The sequence below is a fragment of the Kogia breviceps genome, chromosome 7 (assembly GCF_026419965.1).
Source record: "Kogia breviceps isolate mKogBre1 chromosome 7, mKogBre1 haplotype 1, whole genome shotgun sequence".
In the NCBI taxonomy this organism is placed as follows: domain Eukaryota; kingdom Metazoa; phylum Chordata; class Mammalia; order Artiodactyla; family Physeteridae; genus Kogia; species Kogia breviceps.
This window is the reverse complement of record NC_081316.1, coordinates 80,244,535-80,263,427: the sequence shown is the minus strand read 5'-3', so window position 1 is coordinate 80,263,427 and position 18,893 is coordinate 80,244,535. Positions and strand designations below refer to the sequence as shown.

At 46.4% G+C, this 18,893-nt stretch overlaps 1 protein-coding gene across 6 annotated transcripts in view; it reads left to right on the top strand.

The window, feature by feature from the left end:
* The first annotated feature begins 331 nt into the window (after positions 1-331).
* STIM1 (stromal interaction molecule 1) overlaps positions 332-18,893 on the top strand; it is a 220,023-nt gene continuing 201,461 nt past the window's right edge. For 2 of the 6 annotated variants that reach the window (XM_067038772.1, XM_059068732.2), the window contains exon 1: positions 333-1,135. In XM_067038772.1, the coding sequence (XP_066894873.1) occupies positions 997-1,135 (139 nt within the window). In that variant the 5' untranslated portion in view covers positions 333-996. Of the gene's footprint in view, positions 1,136-18,893 lie in introns of all 6 variants that reach the window. The other 4 variants (XR_010841427.1, XM_067038770.1, XM_059068733.2 and 1 more) reach the window with 3 other exon arrangements.

Genomic DNA, 18,893 nt, shown 5'->3' with positions numbered 1-18,893 from the left:
AGATCCGGGCAGGGCAGCCACTGTCATCGTTGTCGCTGCCGCCGCAGGCCTGGGTTACCTGAGCGACTGCGTGTCGGGGGCCCGCCCGCTCGTTCGCGGGCGGTTAGTGCGGGAGAGGCTCTCGTGGGGGAAAGGGAGGCCGGGACCCGACCCTTGGCTGGGGAGAAGGGTCCTGGCGGAGACTAGAGCGGGCCGAGAGCCCGCCGGGGTTTACGGGTGCCGGGCGGCTGCCTCTAACAGGTTATTCCGGGGTAAGCCGGGCGCTGGGGCGGGCTCGGGCTTCGCTGGGGGCCGGGCGGCGTGGGGCGGGCCTGCGGGAGAGCACGCCCCCGCCCGCCCCGGGCCCGCCCCGCGCCTCCCGCCTGCTTGCCGGGGAGCCTCTGTCCCGGGCCTGGCCCGTGCGCGTTCGCCTGCGGAACCTGGGCACCGCCGGCCGCCTGGGCACGGGACTGGGCGGGATCGCTGACCTCGGCCTAGGAGGCCTGGGATCCCCGAGCCGCCCGCGCCCGCGGGGGCCTGGAAGTCGCACGCCCTTCCCGAACCTGTGCCCCTCGCCGATCCTCGGCGGTGCGAGGCCAGGTGCCCCCCTCTTCCCCTCCCTTTCTTCCCTCCCCCACTCCGGTGCCCGCTGGAGGTCCCGCCCGCCCGCCCCCTCCGGCAGGGGTGTAGCCGGCTGCAGAGCTGACACCGGCTCCGCGGCCACCCTGTCCAAACTCTCCGGAAGCGGCCCGAGCCGACTGGGTACTCAGGCCATCGCAGCTCCGGCGGACCCACTGTTGGACCCGAGGCGCCGGCCCCCCTCCCGCGCCCAAACTTGGAGCACTTGACCTTTGGCTGTCTGAGGAGGCAGACTCGCGGGTGGCTGGACAGCTGCGGCACCTCGAGGGCATCTTGCCTGGGGTTCCAGGACCGTCAGCTGCACTCCCGGGCTCCCGGCTTTGCCTCTGGGATCCTGAGGTGTCTACATCAGGCGCATGTTGACTGAGACCTGGAGGCATGGATGTGTGCGCCCGTCTTGCCCTGTGGCTCCTCTGGGGGCTTCTCCTGCATCACGGCCACAGCCTCAGCCAAAGCCACAGCGAGAAGACGACAGGAACCGGCTCGGGGGCCAATTCTGAGGAGTCCACTGCAGCAGGTAAGGCCTTGGCCACGGACAACAACTGAGTTACCCAAGTGGGGAAGTCGAACCCTAGGTTTCTATACCTGCGATTGATAGCAGACCCACACATGGCACTGCCTGTTCTTAGTAGTCCAAAGAGTTCTTTCCTTTGTAATGTCTTTGTCTCTCTTGAACAACTTTCCTCATCCCTCTTCAGGATGTCTTTTGTTGGCAGTGAAAAGGGGTTTGCTTTTGGGGAACCTTGGCCTTTCAGATCAGCAAGTCAAGACCCCTTCTTATGACTACTTGTCTGGACTGATGCCCTGGGCAGATGATAAGTCTGTTGTTCTTGGCCAGTTTCAGCACTTGGCAGTACAGGGGAGGCTGAGGCTACTTGGGTTGGGTAGGGAAAGTCAGGACTGGGCCAACTCTATTACTCCCTAACTTAGTGTTGAGGTGTGGCTTTCTATTCCAGTGAGCGTGGGGACCCTATTCTCTCCCTTCCCTTAGGTAATCCGCTGTCTTCTAGCTGTGCCCATTTGAAATACCAAGGCAGTTCCTGAGATGGAATCCTGTTTACCACCAGGGAGTTAAATGGCCTTTTGTTGACATGGGCATGATATAATTCCTGGGACCACTTGTTGACTTATTCTGTTTCTTCTGACTGATGAGGGTAGGAATTCTACAATATTTTTGATCTGTCCTGGTTTTTCCTATGCACTTATGGAGACTTGTCAAACAGTAGGAGCCCTGGTATTGTCGCAGAAGAAAGAGCACTTTTAAAATTCAGTTCTTTTACACAAGGCTTAGAAGGTATTTAGGTTTTTATCCCTGTTTCTCTCACCCGGTTACTGTGATCTGCCCAAAGCAGTGAGATGCAGAGTGAGGAGAGTTTATAGCTGGGTTCTTTCTACGGTGGGGCAAGCTCAAGTGAGGGGATGCCTCAGTGAATATGTGTTGATACAAGGAGGAAAAGGAAGCGTTAAGTCATGGTGGCCAGGAAGTTTCATGGATGGATCCAGAGGCTGGCTTTGGTGCTAGACCCTTTCTTAGGAAACCCCCTTTTAAATTCCTTGACTGGGCTGGGTATGACTGCAGGTACCCCAAGGGTTGGCTTCCAAGTGAGGCCAGGGTTGCCCTATGTACAAGCATGGCACCTAGGCTGTTGCTTTGAAGATAGGTCCTTCTTGCATATTAATCCTGTTTCTCCATACAGTGTCTCCTTGGCCCCTGAACCCTAGCTCAAAGCTTGGTTCTCATTGGGCTATGAAGGCAGATGTAGGTCAAACTGTGCAGAAGACCTGAGGAGCATCTCTGCTGTCCCAGTGACATCCCTGTTTGTAACTGATAATATGTCCTTTTTTCACCCTAAAATATGAGTGCCTGACATAAAATGAATTTTCTTTTGTGGGGAGGAAGTGTTCTTTATTTTAGACACAGTGCTAAAAGAGATGAAGTTTTGAATTTAGGCATTAGCTAGCTGTCAGGAAGATTTGTGTGTTTGTACATGCCATAGGTAAGAGGCACTCCAGCATCCCTCGTAACCAGCCCCTGACTTGAGCTTATGGAGACAGCCCTCCACACAACATATTTTAGAGGCTTGGCTGTTGATTATACTACTTAGGCTTCTCTTTTGGTCTTTTCTTCCTCTCAGTTCAGAAATTAGTTTCTGTTGTCACAGTAATATTGAAGCCCAGGGAGGAAATCTCAGAGACCCTAGGTGCTGGGAATGGCTATGGTTTGTGGTAACCTGGAGGCCCCTGCACTGTTGTTCTGGTAGGTTGTCACCTTGGGCCTGTCTGGGACTTTGACTCAGATAAGAACTCATTTTTGCAAAGAGGTGGACTGGGCTCATGGACTGGGCTCTTCTAAAGGATTTGGTGAGGAGCTGTGTACACAGCCAGAAACTCTTGTAGCCTTTCCAGTCCCTCTGTATCCTCAGAACACAGGAGTTTTACTTACCCTTAAAGCTGCCACTTTTCTAAATCAGATTCAACATAACTAGTCAATTTGTATGTTCTCTAAAGTTTGTATTTTACACAGCTGTCTTTCCCACGGTCTTGCAATTGCTCTATTAGAATGCAGGGCAGGTGGTATTATCCCCACTTTTATTGTTGAAGAAATTGAGTCCTATGGTCAGTTTTCTGATTTTTTTTTAAAGATTATTATTTTTTTTTTTTTTGCGGTACGCGGGCCTCTCACTGTCGCGGCCTCTCCCGCTGCGGAGCACAGGCTCCGGACGCGCAGGCGCAGCGGCCACGGCTCACGGGCCCAGCCGCTCCGCGGCACGTGGGATCTTCCCGGACCGGGGCACGAACCCGCGTCCCCCGCATCCGCAGGCGGACTCTCAACCACTGCGCCACCAGGGAAGCCCTAAAGATTATTTTTGATGTGGACCATTTTAAAAGTTTTTATTGAGTTTGTTACAATATTACTTCTGTTTATGTTTTGGTTTTTTGTCTGCAAGGCATGTGGGATCTTAGCTCCCCGACTAGGGATTGAACCCGCACCCTCTGCATTGGAAGGCGAAGTCTTAACCACTGGACCACCAGGGAAGTCCCAAGTTTTCTGATTCTTAAGTCCTAGACTTCTTCCGTCTTCTCAGGCCTTGCCCTGTTAAAGAACATTAGGTAAGGCCAAGAGAATGTTACTTTCTTCTTGGTGAGTTAGTTAGGCATCCCCTGGTGACTCTGTAGCAGAGATCCAAAAAAGGGCTGTCTTTTTCTCCTCTGGAGGGTCTTCTGCAGGGGCCAGAAAATTGCATTTTTTCTCTTCTTGGAAGTACATGGCTATCTTAAAGGTCTGCCCCTCCAGGGAAGGCAGGTGCTCTGCTAGAAGGCCTTCTCATTGGGAGAGGCCATTCCTGTCACCTTCTGGCTCTTTGATGCCTGTATACCCAGTTGTGCTAAGTTACTTTCTCAGTAAAGATCTGTGCTTGACTGTGCTGCTCTGAAGCCTGCACTTCTGAAACTGCCTGGAATTGATGCTTGTAACCTCCCTTAGACTCTGGATTCATTGACTCCAGAAACTCAAAATGTTTCCTGCAGAATGTGTGTGAGGGGGTCCAACATGAGTCTGGAGTTGTGACTGCCAGTGTTGGTTGAGGACCTCTACTCAGGAACTGTGGTTCTACTCAGTATAACTAGAAACTGGGCTTTGGAGGATAGGCATCTAGGCAGTTTATGGAGTGCAGGTTGGCTTCTCAATCAACCCTAATGGAGTGGGAGGCCAGAGTCCTGCCTGCCCACCCAGCTAGTTGCTGCTGCCTCCAAGGCTATAAATGGCCTGGCCATCTTGGTGGCTATGCTAATTTTAGCTGAGGGTGGCTCCCGGAACTGGATTGGAGCCAAGGGCAGGTGGGTGCGGCTTGGCTGAGGCTAATATTGGGGGATGGGCAGAGGGTCACACTAATCCTGGGGCAGCTAGGACATCATCTGTACCCATGCCTCAGCTTTGACAATCATCCTTAACCAGGTTAATTTATTCAGCAAACATTGAACAGTGTCAGCTCATGGGCTGTGTATTCAGCAAATATTTGAGTGCCTGCTCTGGGTCAGGCACTGTGTTTGGTGTTGGGAATTTAAGGATGAACAAAACAGACATGTTCTCTGCCCTCATGGAGTTTACAGTCTAGTGGGGAGATAGAAAGTAAATACATAAATAAATATAGTGTCTTGTGGTAATTTTTGTGGAAGAAAACATAAACAGAGTGCTGTGATGGAGAACGGGAAGAGCACAGAGATCCAGCTGAAGTAGGAACCCAGTGCTTAGCAAGACATTAACATCAGTAACATCAACAATAATAGCAACTGACATTTTTTAGTGCCTACTGTGTGGCAGGCACTATTCCAAACATTTATTCTTTTAAATTCTTACAGCCATCCTGTGTGCTTGGTATTATCCCTGTTTTATAAGTGAGGAAATGAAATCATAGAGAGGTGAAGTAACTTACCCAAGTATATACAGATAGTAGGGAATAGAGCCAGAATTTGAACCCAGGCAGTCTGACTCTTCTCCCCACCTCCACCTCAGCCACTAGGTTATACACTCTTTCAGAACTTTGTAATAAGCACTGTAGTAGAAGTAGGATATATACATACAAAAGGCTGTGGGAAGCCCAGAGGAGCAAGTGACTAACCCTGCCTGGGAGAGCTGGGGGAGGCTTCTCAGTTTCCTCCATAATTTTTCTCAGATCTTGGGGAGATAAAAAGTGGTTACCTAATTCAAAAGTTAAGAGGTGGAAATATCAGTTAGTTCAACTTATTTATTTTTACATATGAGGAAACTGATGTCCAGAGAGGCGTCACAGAAATTCCACAATGGGTTATTAGTAGAACTAGACTAAAACATTTGAGTCAGGGACCCTGGCTTAATCAGTTATTCAATCCACAAGTCTGTAATGAGTGCTTTCTGCTTGCTTTGTACTATGGAAGGAACATAGGGCTACCAAAGAAGTCTAGTTTGGGGGTGGGGTTGGGGATATATATTTAGAGAATTTAAAATACAACATAATGCACAGGCTTAATGAAGCACAAAACCAAGCAGGGTAGACAATGTAGGCTAAGGATTACAAGAGCTCTGCGTGGGCTGAGCTAGGCTAAGGTGGCTGGGGAGGGCTTCCTGGAAGGAGGGGTTGGGCGGAGGCATAAGAGAATGGGGTCGGAGTGGTCTGACTTGGGGATTGTTGGAGGGAAGGGGGCATTGTAGAGGTCTGGATCACCAGTGTGAGCACATGGGGTCTCACTGGCGGCTGAACAATAACTGGGCAGAGTTGCTTCATAGTTGGCCCACTACCTCGCACGAGGGCTGGTAGACAGGAAGATTGCAGTCACGTGGTCTGTGGCAGGTCTGATAACTACTGTAATTTTGAAGTAATGATGATTATGAATAATATTTGGAGATATCTGTACCAATGTAATGTGACATGAAAATATCTGTACTTTCTGTTGGTGACAAAATCATAGGTAGTGCTAATAATATTATGGTTGGCTATTATGTATAATTGAAGGAAATGCTAACTTTCAGTAAGAGAATGTTGAAAATAAAGATGTAATTTCTTTCCCATCCAAATTCACACCGCCCCCCCCCAATTCTTCTCATGGGCTCCTTAGGAATGTGGAGCCTTCATTCATGCTAAGAACTCCTGTTCTCTGACAAGGAAGGGATGAGGTCTTGATGGGACGGTTTCCTAGGTCTTCACAGGACTTGAGTTTGAGCCCCAGGGGGCCCCTCATTTCCTGCTGAGTGGCTTTGAGATACAGTGCTGAGTGACTTCATGGACATGCTGTGTTATACTGCTTTTTGTGAGAAATGATTTTCCAGGAAACCCAGCAGTTCTGGCTGTCACATTTTTTGGGAGAGAGAAAGATACTAAACTAACTGGGTCTCCAACAGAGCTTTCTTTTTTTATTACTGCTGATCAAAAAAAAATTATGAACTATTAAGATATACAACTAAATATAAAGAATAATACATTGAATACGCCTGTGCCCATAACACAGTGTAAGAAATCAAGTAATACCAATACAGAGCTTTCTTTATTACCCCCTGGATACTTTGTATAAACTTCTAATTTAACACATAGCACATTGTACATATATTTGCTCTCTTACAAGTGTAAGCTCTTTGTGGAAGAAAGGAGGAGGGGTTGTATTTTATTTATCTCTGTTTTTATTGTGCCCAGCCTAAAACCTCTGTTAAAGTTTGTTGGAAGAGCTGAAATCAGGGTCTGTTTGAATGGATCATATTTTCTCTCTTCCTTTCATACCTTCTCATATATCTTGGTACACATTCTGGGCTTTTCAGCAACCCTTCATGGTGTGGCTTACCCAGGGCACTTTGTATTTTCATCCAAGCTCAGATCTGTTTATCCCTTTTCAATGTATTATTTTATTTTATCCTCAACTTTGGAAGTAGGTATACCTGTTTTTATTATTATGCCCATTTTTTTTTGGCCATGCCACGTGGCATGCAGGATCTTACTTCCCCGACCAGGGATTGAACCCCTGCGCCGTGCAGTGGAAGCATGGAGTCTTAACCACTGGACCACCAGGGAATTCCCATTATGCCCATTTTAAAGGTGAAGAATTCATAGCTGAGAAATTTGTGTTTTTTGTCACATAACTAAAAAGTGGCAGGATCAGAACCATAACTCTGGGGATCTGTGTATGAAGCCCTTGTTGTTTTTATCAAAACACATTACCTGTCAGTGTGTCCCTCACCAATCTGGCATGCAGAGCCTTAGCCTCAATGGTCTGGCCATAGCTGTGTTAACAAAGGTGTTTGAATAGTCTAGTCACCTATCACAAAGTGCTGCTCTGGAGGATGATGGAGTCTATAATCTTACCAATCATGCTATCCTGTTGGAGTTATCTGTGTATGTGCCGGCCTTCCTTGATAAAAACTCCTCAAGGGTTAGGACAGGAAGCTCCTAGCACAAGCCTTGGCACATGGTGTACTTTACATACTGTAGAGTTTGTAAAACTGAATTAAAGGGGATTTATTGTCTGGTTCTGTTTCAACTGTAGTTTACTAGGTTGGAAGTTGAAGAAGTTTTACTTCTAAAGGGTTAAGTAAAGTCGAAGAAATAAGCTTCACTTATTTAGAAAGTTCACTGTTTTAGAATTTCTCATTTTTGGGGAATTCCTTGGTGGTCCAGTGATTAGGACTCTTGTGCTTTCACTGCTGGGGTCTGGGTTCGATCCCTGGTCGGGGAACTAAGATCCTGCCAGCCATGTGGTGAGGCAAAACAAACAAACAAACAAAAAATAGAATTTCTTGTTTTTTGCTTTTGTTAAAATGTCATCCAGATCAGTTTGAGTCCAATGGCCTCATTTTGCTTGGAAGAAGTTTGTCTAGGATTTTAAAGAAACCAGACTCTTATTGTTGCAGGCCTTAGCATGCTAATGCGGTTGGGAGTAGCTGGGAAACTTTCTAGTTCCACAAAGGACCTATGTGTAGCAGGGAGGAGAGAGTTGGGAAATGAGTGGGTGGGGCTGGGTAGAAGCTCAGATGAGATGATTGGCTTTGGTTGGCAAAAGGGTCTGAGTTGGCCACAGCCAGCAGACATAAATATCTGGATTTAAGGGAGCTTCAGAGTTCCAGCTTTTTTTCTTACTGTCTGTGGACCTTGTAGAGGGTAAGTCACTTTACCTCTCTCAGCCTTAGTTTTTTCATTTGTAGAAAGAGCATAACCTTAATGAATAGATTTGTAGTGAGGATCAAATGAGATAACTTATGTGCTGAAAGGGCTTTACAAACTCTGAAGTACTACACAATTAGGAATAGTGGGGTCCTCGCAACTTCTGCTTTTGTGGGCCTGGAAAAGCCTCAGTCAGAATCTGAGTGTCTTCTTATGGTGGCACCTCTCTAATGAAAGTTGCTTCTCTGAACCTGCTGTAGTGCCATTGTTTTACTTCAGGTGTACCCACCAGACTTATATGAACCCTGGGTGTGGCCAAATTAGGCTTTCACTCAAAACTTACTCTAAGCCATAGGGAAGCTGTTGATAAAGTCTGGGTGATAGTATTTCACTTTATTTCTGGCCTATACCCCCTTCCTTTTACTGGGTGTAACCACTTCCCTAGCCCCACCTGCAGACTTGAAATGGCTGACCAGATGGGCCTAGTCCCTACCTGTATTGGTGCATAACAAATTATCCTCAAATGCAGAGGCTTAAAATAGTAAACATTTATTATTTTCAGTTTCTGTGGGTTAGGAATCTGGGTGCTGCTTAGCTGGGTGCCTCTGGCTCAAGGTCTCTCATAAGGTTGTAGTCAAGCTGTTGGGCTGGGGCTGAAGGCTCAACTCGGGGGAGAGTATTTACTTTCAATCTCATTTATGTGGTTGTTGGTAGGCCTTGGTCCTTTGCCACATGGGCCTCTGCACTGGGCTGCCTCATGACCTGGCAGTTGGCTTCCCCCAGGACAAGTGATCCAAGAGGGAGCGCCCAAGATGGAAGCTGCAATCTTTTTATCGCCTAATCTTGCAATTGATGTGCCACAACTTCTGCCATATTCTATTTGTTAGAAACAAGTCAAGGTGAAGGGATTATACAATGGCATGAATACCAGAAGGGTAGGAATCACTGGGGCCATCATAGAGGATGCCTGTGACATCATTCTAGGGCCATGATCTCGGGAACAATGGCTTCTGGGTGCTGAGTCCTCTTAGTTTTTCTCTGACTTCCTTTGGTTGCCTCCTAGAGTCTTGTGGTGTCTTTCTATATACTCCCTTTGGTATTATGTCCTTTTGATTCATGTATGACTTCATTGCTTTGACATGTAGAGTTGACATGGCCCTTCCACCTGTATTCCTCCCCTGTTTTAAACCCAATTATAAACTAGATTTTTATCCTAGGTTCTAGTCATGCCTCCCAACTCCTTGTTTGGTACCTTTAGTTCTGGAGCACATTGTACAGCCCCTGACCTTGGAGGCTTTACTGCCCCAGCTTGGCTTCTGAGAGCTAGACTTATAAGTGGCATTGAACTGGGACTTAACACATTGACAGCTGAAGAACTTACTCTGACCTTTAGGGCTGTTGATGTTGGGTGCTAGGACTTCACATCCTAGTGTGTTAAAGTTGGAAGGGCTTTTAAGTACCATCTCAACTAAACTCCTCAATCTACATATGACAGGAACAAATTTGCCCAAGGTCTCATTTGGGGCCAGAATCTAATTTTGTCCTATTATTATTCACATGCTGTTCCCACTCTGTTGTGGAGCTTCTTTACCCTAATGCAGCCAGTTTGGGTTGTTAGGGGGTCTGAGACCTATACAGAAGAAAACCAGAAAGCAGTTCACAATATTGTATTGTGTTCACAGAAATTGTGCTGGGCAGAAATGGGGGGTATGCAGACTCAGTGCTGCTTCTGAGGAGCTTCCCCGCCCAGATAGCTTTTATACGATGCGCAGAAAAAGAAGCCCAGTAATATCTGTGGCATATGGTGACTAATATCTGCATTCTGTACTCCCCTGGCAATCTCAGTTCAAGCAAGGAGAGATCTGCTTGTTTTGATGTACAGAGCACATTTCCTGAAGGAGGTGGGTCAGAGTGTCATACTGCATATCTCACCATTGTTTGGCTCAGCTGGTTGCTTTATGTATAGATTTGGGGCCTCCACAAGCAGGGTAAATGTATCTAAAGCCCTGTGGGGTTACTTGTGGCCACCTAGAAAGTGCCGAGGGGGAGCTTTCTGGGCACTGAGAATTTGACAAGCCTTGCCTGTGTTGGCACAACTTGCTAAGGCAGGTGAGACTTGAGTAGGGATGGCTATGGCCCCGTCATGTTGATCAGAGTGGAGCAGATTTATTTCAGTGAGAGACCTATAAGGAAAAACCTGGAATGAGCCAACAGCACTGTACTTTTGTTTTCTGCTGGGGAGCTTGGAATAGAGACGGTGTAAGCCCTAAAATCCCTCTATGGGTGGTAGTGTCCTTCCCGACCCAGGGTTCTGGCCCCAGACCACTTTGCCCACTTCATCTTCCTCTGTTCCCCTCTCTACATTTTGGCCCAGCCAGGCTTTTTTCTTTGTCCTGGTCTGCAGAGCACACCTTATACTGCTTCTCTTTTGTCTTTACTTATGTATGCCATTTTACTGCGTCCCAGAATGTCCTCCCCTCTCCTCCTTCCTTCCTACCTAACCTCTGAGTCCTCTGTGAAGTGATCCCTGACATTAATGCTAGCCACAAACTCCCTCTCATTTCCAAACTCCGGTAGCACTTGCTATCTACAATACTCTCTGTGCCCTTCACACCCTGCTTATGCCTCTTAAAGCAAGAGATAGCCCGATGTGGGAATCAAGAGCACTGGGCACTGACTTGAGTCCTTAATAACAATATGACCCAAACTACAGTTTCCTCACTTGAAAATGGGATTAAAACTTGTATGAAATAGTTGTATAGCTTTTAAAGCCTTTTTTTTTTTTTTTTCATATTTTCCTCTCTCTCGAAGGCAAGAGCCATGTCTATTTTTTCTGACCATAGCACCCATCCTTAGTATCTATTATAGGGTATGTGCCCAATAGATATTTGCAGAATAAATGGATGAGTAATAACGAGTTGATCTTTGGATTGAGTAGTCATGGAGGGGAAGTGCCAAGTGACGAGCTTCGACAAGAGTGCCCTGAGATTAGGGGTAGAGTTCACGTGGGGGATTTCTGAGGTGTTCTGTGGGCACTCACTATTTTTCTGCTGCCTGGTATTTCATCCCTATTTAATGAGTACCTCCTGAAGCTGCACTCCGCGGCAGTTATCAGTCGCACTGGGGGATGGTTCGGCCCTTGACTCTGGCTGGCCTTTTCTGTTTGCCATTGCACTGGCTGCCCTGAGCAGGTGGCTGTAGTAGGGGTGGAGCAGGGCTGTGCTCCTGGAGGCTTGAGATGAGTCTTGTGGGCGGGGCTTCCTTGGCTCCTGCCGCTCTGCTCTCTGTCTTTGGCTCCGTGGCCCCTGCGTTTACCACAGGGCAAATGTGAGGCAGCTGAAGGAACAGAACTACTTTCCCTTAGCCTGGCTTGTGGGATGGAGAAGGAAGCCTTCTTTCATGCTGGGCTTGTGCAGCAGGGAGGTAGGATAGTCCAGTGAAGATCACTGGTGTTTTAAAGGTTATCTCTGATTCTGCGAACTCCCTGGGCCTCAGAGAACTCCAGCCTGAGCAGACATCACACCAGCTTTCCTTCTGGGCATTGGGGAGGGGCCTCTAGGGAAACTTGGTAAAGGAGGCAAAGGCATAAAAGAGTCAGCTGTGCTGTCAGCATGGCCCCGCTGGGCCAAACCTGTCCCTTTTCCTGTTAGCCATTTTACAGAGCTCCTGGCTGCCTTGTGTTGAATTCTGGCCTAAGTTATGACCAGAAATCTCACTGGCAGGCAGGCAGGCAGGCTTCCAAGTCTCATATGCCTCTAATTTTCTCCAGTGAGATTCAGTAGCTCTGTTCCTGATTGGCCTCTCTGGGTTATCTCAGGGCTCTCAGGAAGCTCTCAGAACTCTCATCACTACAGTGTGTACATTGAAGCAAATGTGTTTGTGTTTTCCAAGTTCCTGGAGCCAGCATCTAGAATGTAGGGACCAGGGGAACTGGGTGCCCTTCAGGCGTAACACATACAGAGGTTAGAAAGCAGTTTGTGTGTATGTGTGTGTGTGTGTGTGTGTGTACCTGGGTACTCAAACTTGTGGAGGTCTTATTTCAAGAAACTTTTGCCGACAAGGGCAAAGTTCACTGAAACTCATATTGTATATTGCTAAAGAGATAAGTATGTAATTGAGACAACTCAGATAACTTCAATGATAAGAATGATGATGATAGTTGCTATTTATTGAACACCTGTTATCTTCTAGGCACTGGGCTAGGTGCTTTACAGCTGTATAACAACGCTTAAAGGTGGATATTTTTCTCATTTTATAGATGGGGAAACTGTAACTCTGAGAATTTAAGTAATTTTCCCAAGGTGACTAAGCCAGGATTTGAATTTAGGTTTATCTGACCCAAAGGCCAATGCTGTTTCTATTTTTGTTTAATAACTGTGGAAGGAAAGGAAACAGCTGTATGAATTTAAGTAGAGATGTGTGTTTGGATTAAAAAGTGTACAATTTATCAGACTGTTAGTGGCATTAGTTTGTTCTATCACCTAAGTGGCCTGGAATAAACTGGGATTAGAATTTGTAGGGGATGGGGGAGGGAATGAGAAAGTGTATCCACTTAATAAATTCTGAATGGAAGTATCACACTGGTGAAGTGTATAGCTACAGAGTGCTGTGTGTTCAGTTTGTTTCCTCCAAAAACAGCATTATGGTTGAGCTCTTGTGGATATAAGCTTTGGGTCTGTATCTATGTAGTGTTTACCTCTTCAGCTAACATTTAACATGAATGTTACACCTTGCCTGGTAAAAGGATTGAGTATAATAGGGAAGTTAAGATGTGTAAGAACATTTTTCTTTATCATAATAAGAGCTCCTATTTACTGAGCACGTATTCTATACCAGGACTGGGTTAGATACTTTCACATACGTAATCTTGTTTAATCCTCACAATGGGTTTCCCATTTTACAGCTTATGTGCAAGGCAATCTAGTTGCAGTGCCCCATGAATAATACCTGTGATCCTATTGGGAAATGGGATCACCTCTGCCTGGAGAGATCAGGGAAGCTTTATGGAGGAGGTAGCAGCTTAGTAGGTCTTCAGGTACTTCAGGCAGAAATATAACGTTTCATCTGGCTGGGAAGCATTCCAGCCAAAGGAAATGTCATGAATAAAGGCATGGAGTGAGACAAAGTGAAGAGTCTTTAGGGGACATTGGTTAGTCCAGGTTGGCTGGAGAGTGGCATCTATGAAAGACAGTATGATAAAATAAGGCAAAAAAAGATTAATTGAGGAAAGATAATGGAGGGCCTCAATGTTTGGCTAAAGAGTTCAGACTTTGCTGTGTAGGCATTAAGTAGTCCTTGCAGGTTTTGAGCAGGGGAGAGACATGACCTGAGTTTTGCTTTAGGCAGATTAATCTCACAGAACGTGCACAATGCATTGGTGGGATGAGGTTGGGGGCAGGGAGTCTAGATAGGAGACTTTGCAGTTGTTCATGAGCAGAGATCAGGGTGTGTGCACTGTGGAGGCAGAATCCGTAGGACTCAGCGTTTAAGTGTAGGGAGGGAAGGAAAGAGGCAAAGGTGTAGCCATGTTTTGCGTGTGGGTAATGAGGTGCCTAGTGGTGCCAGTAACAGAAAATATATGGCAGTCTGAAGGAGGGGGGCAGTGCTAGGCTTTGATGACTAGGGGGGGTAATTGACTTTTTTTGAAGTGCTAGGCAAGGGCTACACTTCACAATACTCTAGGAACCAAATAATTGTCTTCCCTCTATGCTTGTTTTACATCACTTCATTTTACAGATGAGTATTCTGATGCCCAAAGATGTGAAGGGATTTGCCAAAGGTCATACAGGAACTGCTTGGTAGATTCCAAGTGTGAGAATACAGGTCTCTTAGTTTTAGCTATTAAGCTTCCTAACAAAGCTGGGCCTTCACTGCAGGAAAATCAGAGACTCTTGCAGATAGGAATACCTGGGTTCAACTCCAGGCTTTGCCATTTTCCATTTGTGACATCTTTTAAAAAAATTTTTTTTTTTTTTTTTTTTTCGGTACGCGGGCCTCTCACTGTTGTGGCCTCTCCCGTTGCGGAGCACAGGCTCTGGACGCGCAGGCTCAGCGGCCATGGCTCACGGGCCCAGCCGCTCCGCGGCATGTGGGATCTTCCCAGACCGGGGCACGAACCCGTGTCCCCTGCATCGGCAGGCGGACTCTCAACCACTGCGCCACCAGGGAAGCCCAATTTTTTTTATATATAAATTTACTTATTTATTTTTGGCTGCCTTGGGTCTTTGTTGCTGTGTGTGATGGGCTTTCTCTAGTTGTGGCGGGCGGGGTCTACCCTTCATCGTGGTGCGTGGGCTTCTCTTGTTGCAGAGCATGGGCTCTAGGCACACGGGCTTCAGTAGTTGTGGCTCATGGGCTCAGTAGTTGTGGCTCACGGGCTCAGTAGTTGCGGCACACGGGCTTCGTTGCTCCACAGCATGTGGGATATTCCCGGACCAGGGCTCGAACCCATGTCCCCTGCATTGGCAGGTGGATTCTTAACCACTGTGCCACCAGGGAAGCCCCATTTGTGACATCTTGAACAGGTTGCTTTTTTTCTCTGAGCCTTAGTTTCCAAATTTGCAATAAAAGGAATATTAACCTCATGGAGGCAATGCAAGATAAGGCACTTTGTGAAACCTTCAAGTGCTATGTGAGGATGTTATTCCAGGATTTTGGCATGGGTTGGAGCCATATATACAGTGAGTATTTTGGCCCAATGAGAGCAGACAAACTCACAGTTTCTCAGGGAAGGTCTTCTTTCACTTTAGGCTTCCTAGGCTACTCATTCACCTGCAGTTGGGGCTTTCAGGTATGGGAACATGCTGAGTTTTCCACAGTCACACATCTCTGATTTTCTAGTGTGAAATGGAGTTGCAGAAGGAACACTAAGCCATCATACCCTGTCAGGAGTTCTTGGCCTGAGAGAAGATGATTACTATCCCTTTTCCCCAGGGTCTTCTACCAACCTTCAGCCGGCTCAAGGTTGGGGGGCAGAGTGCTAGCTGAATTTAGGCTATGCTTTGAAGGGAAACTCCTGCTGGACTAGAGTAAGCCTTGGCTGGGGACAGAGGTGTCAGGATGCAGCTGCTGATCAAAACTAGTACCTGGAGTCCTCTTGTAGTCATCTGTTTGGTTTAGCACACATGTTCCTGCGTCGTCTTGAGAGGGGGAGGAGGCTGCTCAGGTATTGTCAGGTAGCAGGTCTGTGGTTGTGTCAGCTCATTGTCATGGGAGCAGGCCTGAAACTGGCCATCTTGTCTGATGTCTTGTCACACACCCTCTGAGAGGGCGGAAGGGGGTTTGCAGGAAGATTTTCTGATTAATAAAATAGCTGTTTACTGTTTTGTAGCCTTTTTTTTTTTAAAGAGGGCCTGATTCTTTTTTATTTATTTATTTATTTATTTATTCATTTATTTAATTGCATTGGGTCTTAGTTGTGGCAGGCGGGCCCCTTAGTTGTGGCATGCATATGAGATTTAGTTCCCTGGCCAGGGATCAAACCTGGGTCCCCTGCACTGGGAGCATGGAATCTTACCCACTGTGCCACCAGGGAAGTCCCTGTAGCTTCTGTCTTAAAGCATGTTTTTTTCCACTGTTTCTTTTGAACCCTTTTTTCTTTTTCTTCCCTCTTTCAGCTAGAGTCAAGAGACTCTAGTTCTCTTGAGTCTTCATAGCTTTCTTTATGAAAAATCTAGTTTAATAAAAAAGAACAGTAGACTAGGAATTAGCTGTGGTTGTGATACTGTTGACTTTTTCTGGGCCTCAGTTTCCCCATGCCAGGTATTTTGAACCTATCTCACAGGGTTGATGCATGCAGATTTTATGAGATAATGTGACAAGTATTTAGTCTTATACAGATGTGAGTAATTTATTATTAGTTCTCCTTTTCTGAATTGTCTGATCATCTATACAGTTCCCTGGTTCTTCCCCTCTTTTTACTACTTTATGTCTCCTAGGTTCTCACTTTTCCTTATAACCTTCCTTTTTAACTCTTAATGACAACTGGAAAAGTGTGGCCACACCTGGTACAGTTGTAAGGCAGAGGGCGGAGCCTTAGGAAAAGTGATGTATGTTAGCTTTTGAGTGTAATATCTTGTCATTAACTTGCACGAGACTCTTTACCGCTCTGTGCCTCAATTTTCACATTTGCTCCCGGTGTACCACGCAGCTTGATTCTTGTGAGCCTTGAAGTCATTTTCATTCTGGAGAATCTCCTTTAAAATACAAGCATTACTGGGTTGAGGGCACCCTTGAACTGAGAATCAAAACTAGCCTTTGCTAGTGCGGATTAGGTTAGGGTATAGCCACTGGGGGAATAGGTCACACATTAGGACACTGGGGTGGGGGATGGAGGCTGGCAAGAGGGCAATTCTTAGTTTACTGATGCAGGAAGGGTGTCAGGGCCTCAGGGCATACTTGATGCTGCCTTTCTTGTAGCCCACACCCAACTTCTCTTCCTGAGCCCACACCCAACTTCTCTTCCTGAGCTGAGCACGTACCTGTACTCTCAGCCAGAAGTCAGAGCTTGGTGAAGCCTGATTCCCCCAGGAATTCAGTGATAAAAATTAGGGCACTTGAACAGATCTAATTGGCTGAACTGAGTGAAGGGCAGAGGCTTTCCCTGGGGGCTCCTTGTAATCTCCTGTGGTTATAGACTTTTCAGGTTGGACTAATTAAAATGTTGGTAGCTGGACTCAATACTTTCCTTGCACTAGGTCCTGCTCCAGACTCCTGGAGTACCAGAAGTTGGCATGGGGCTGTCTTTCCTGGGGAACTGAGGGGTGGGTTCAATTTCCTCATCTAACTAAATGCATGATGATGTAATAATTTCTGTCCAGAATGGGCGGCTACACATTTCATGGTGGAGAGAGATGTAGGCTGAGCCCTGGATCCAGATATGCCTGGATTTGGTACTCTCCAGACTCCCAAGGTGCCCTTTCAGGTCGATTGTCTGTTCTATTAGCTCCCAAAGGGCTTTTCTCTGTCAGCTGGCAAGTAATTTCCATTGCCCTGGGGTATCCTTCCGCGATGTGTGTTCCTGTTCCAGAAAAAGGGATATTTATTAAGTCCTGCCATGTGCCAGGTCAGCGCTAGTGTTTCACTTAGCTGTCTTTTGAGATATGGCCACATCTTTTCATAATGCCCAATTTATAGATGAGAAAATACTCATAAAAGGAAAATAATTTGCCTGATAGTCATTACAGCCTGTAAGCAACTGAACCAGAATTCAAATCCAGGTCTCTCCCAAAGCCTCTGGTTACCTTCCTAAGGCAGCACAAACAGTTTCGTTATCACTTATCTTTCTAAGCTGAGCAAATTTCCTGCCTCCAGTTCCTACAGCCAGAATTATTTTCTTGACCTGCCTTTCCAGAGCACTCTGCCCTTCTCTCTGTTCTGGCTGATATCCAGTGAGGCATGGATCTACCTCCCTCATCTGGCTGCTCCCACTCCTGCAAGCTGTGGTACTCAGGATGTGTTCACCGAAGACCCAAAGGAAGCTGTAGTGTTGAAATTTCAGGCATCATGACAGACTGGTAAGGAGAGAGGTTTTGGGCATAGTCTCGGCTAGTTCCCTGCACGAAGCCAGGCCTGGGTCTTCTTGGTGTGCGGGAGTGTGCTGTGTTGTTCTGGAGGCAGTAGGGCCTTCTAGGCAACATGCCTTTTGGGTTCCCAAGGAGCAGGCATCTTTTCCCTCAGGTCATTTTCCTTGGCATCTGGCTTTACAGTTTCTTTCTTGTAGTCTCCCTTTGATTAAGAGTTAGATCAGTGCCACCTGGAGTAAAGTACTATGACAAAGCCCTCGGCCTGGCCTTGGTTGCTGGAATATTCCTGCTGACTGTGGGTACTTGGGTTATTTTTGCAAAGAGCATGCATGCTAAGTTATTAACCCTGCATTTGGGTCTTATGTTTTCTGCAGCCTCTGCCTACTGGTGTGCCTCACTTCACAGGATAAAGGCTTTCCTGAAGAAGGCAAGCCTGTGAAGGCATTTTTAAAAGTTGAATTATCTTTCTCACTGACTTGAAAAAAATTATAAAAGTATTTTCATGCCTTTTTCTATGCATATAGCATATATGTTTAGTGTTTAACATCAAAAGTTTGTTCCTTTGGGAATAAATGGCAAATTAGAACATAACAAAATACAGTTAAAACACCTTTAACAGGAAAAATAATAAAATATTAATGACAATCAAAATAAATTCCAAAATAGGTAGGCTGAAACACAGTGTTTTTTGTTTGTTTGTTCTGTTTGGATACAATGGGAAATCTGGAATAGCATAATCAGCAGAATGATCTAGATAGTGATGTGATACCGTGTTGATTTCTCCAGTATTAGCAATAGATTAGGAGATGTCCTTAGGTGAAGGGGAGAAGAATGCATTCTGGGACTAGAACTGTGTAGTTCCAACTACTCATTTGTGTCTAAGGACACAAGTAACTAGTAACTACCTTTCTGGGTGTCTGTTTCCATGTTAAATGAAAGCAATACCTACCCTGTTTAATTTTATGAGGATTAAATAAGACAATGTATGTAAAGTGTTTTGTAAACTCTGAAGTACTCTTGTTGTCATACTCAGTGGGTGACTGGAGCCAATTTGCTAGCACTGCAGGAGGCTTTTGGTTTAAGATATGCCTTAGGGACTTCCCCGGTGGTCCAGTGGGTAAGACCCTGC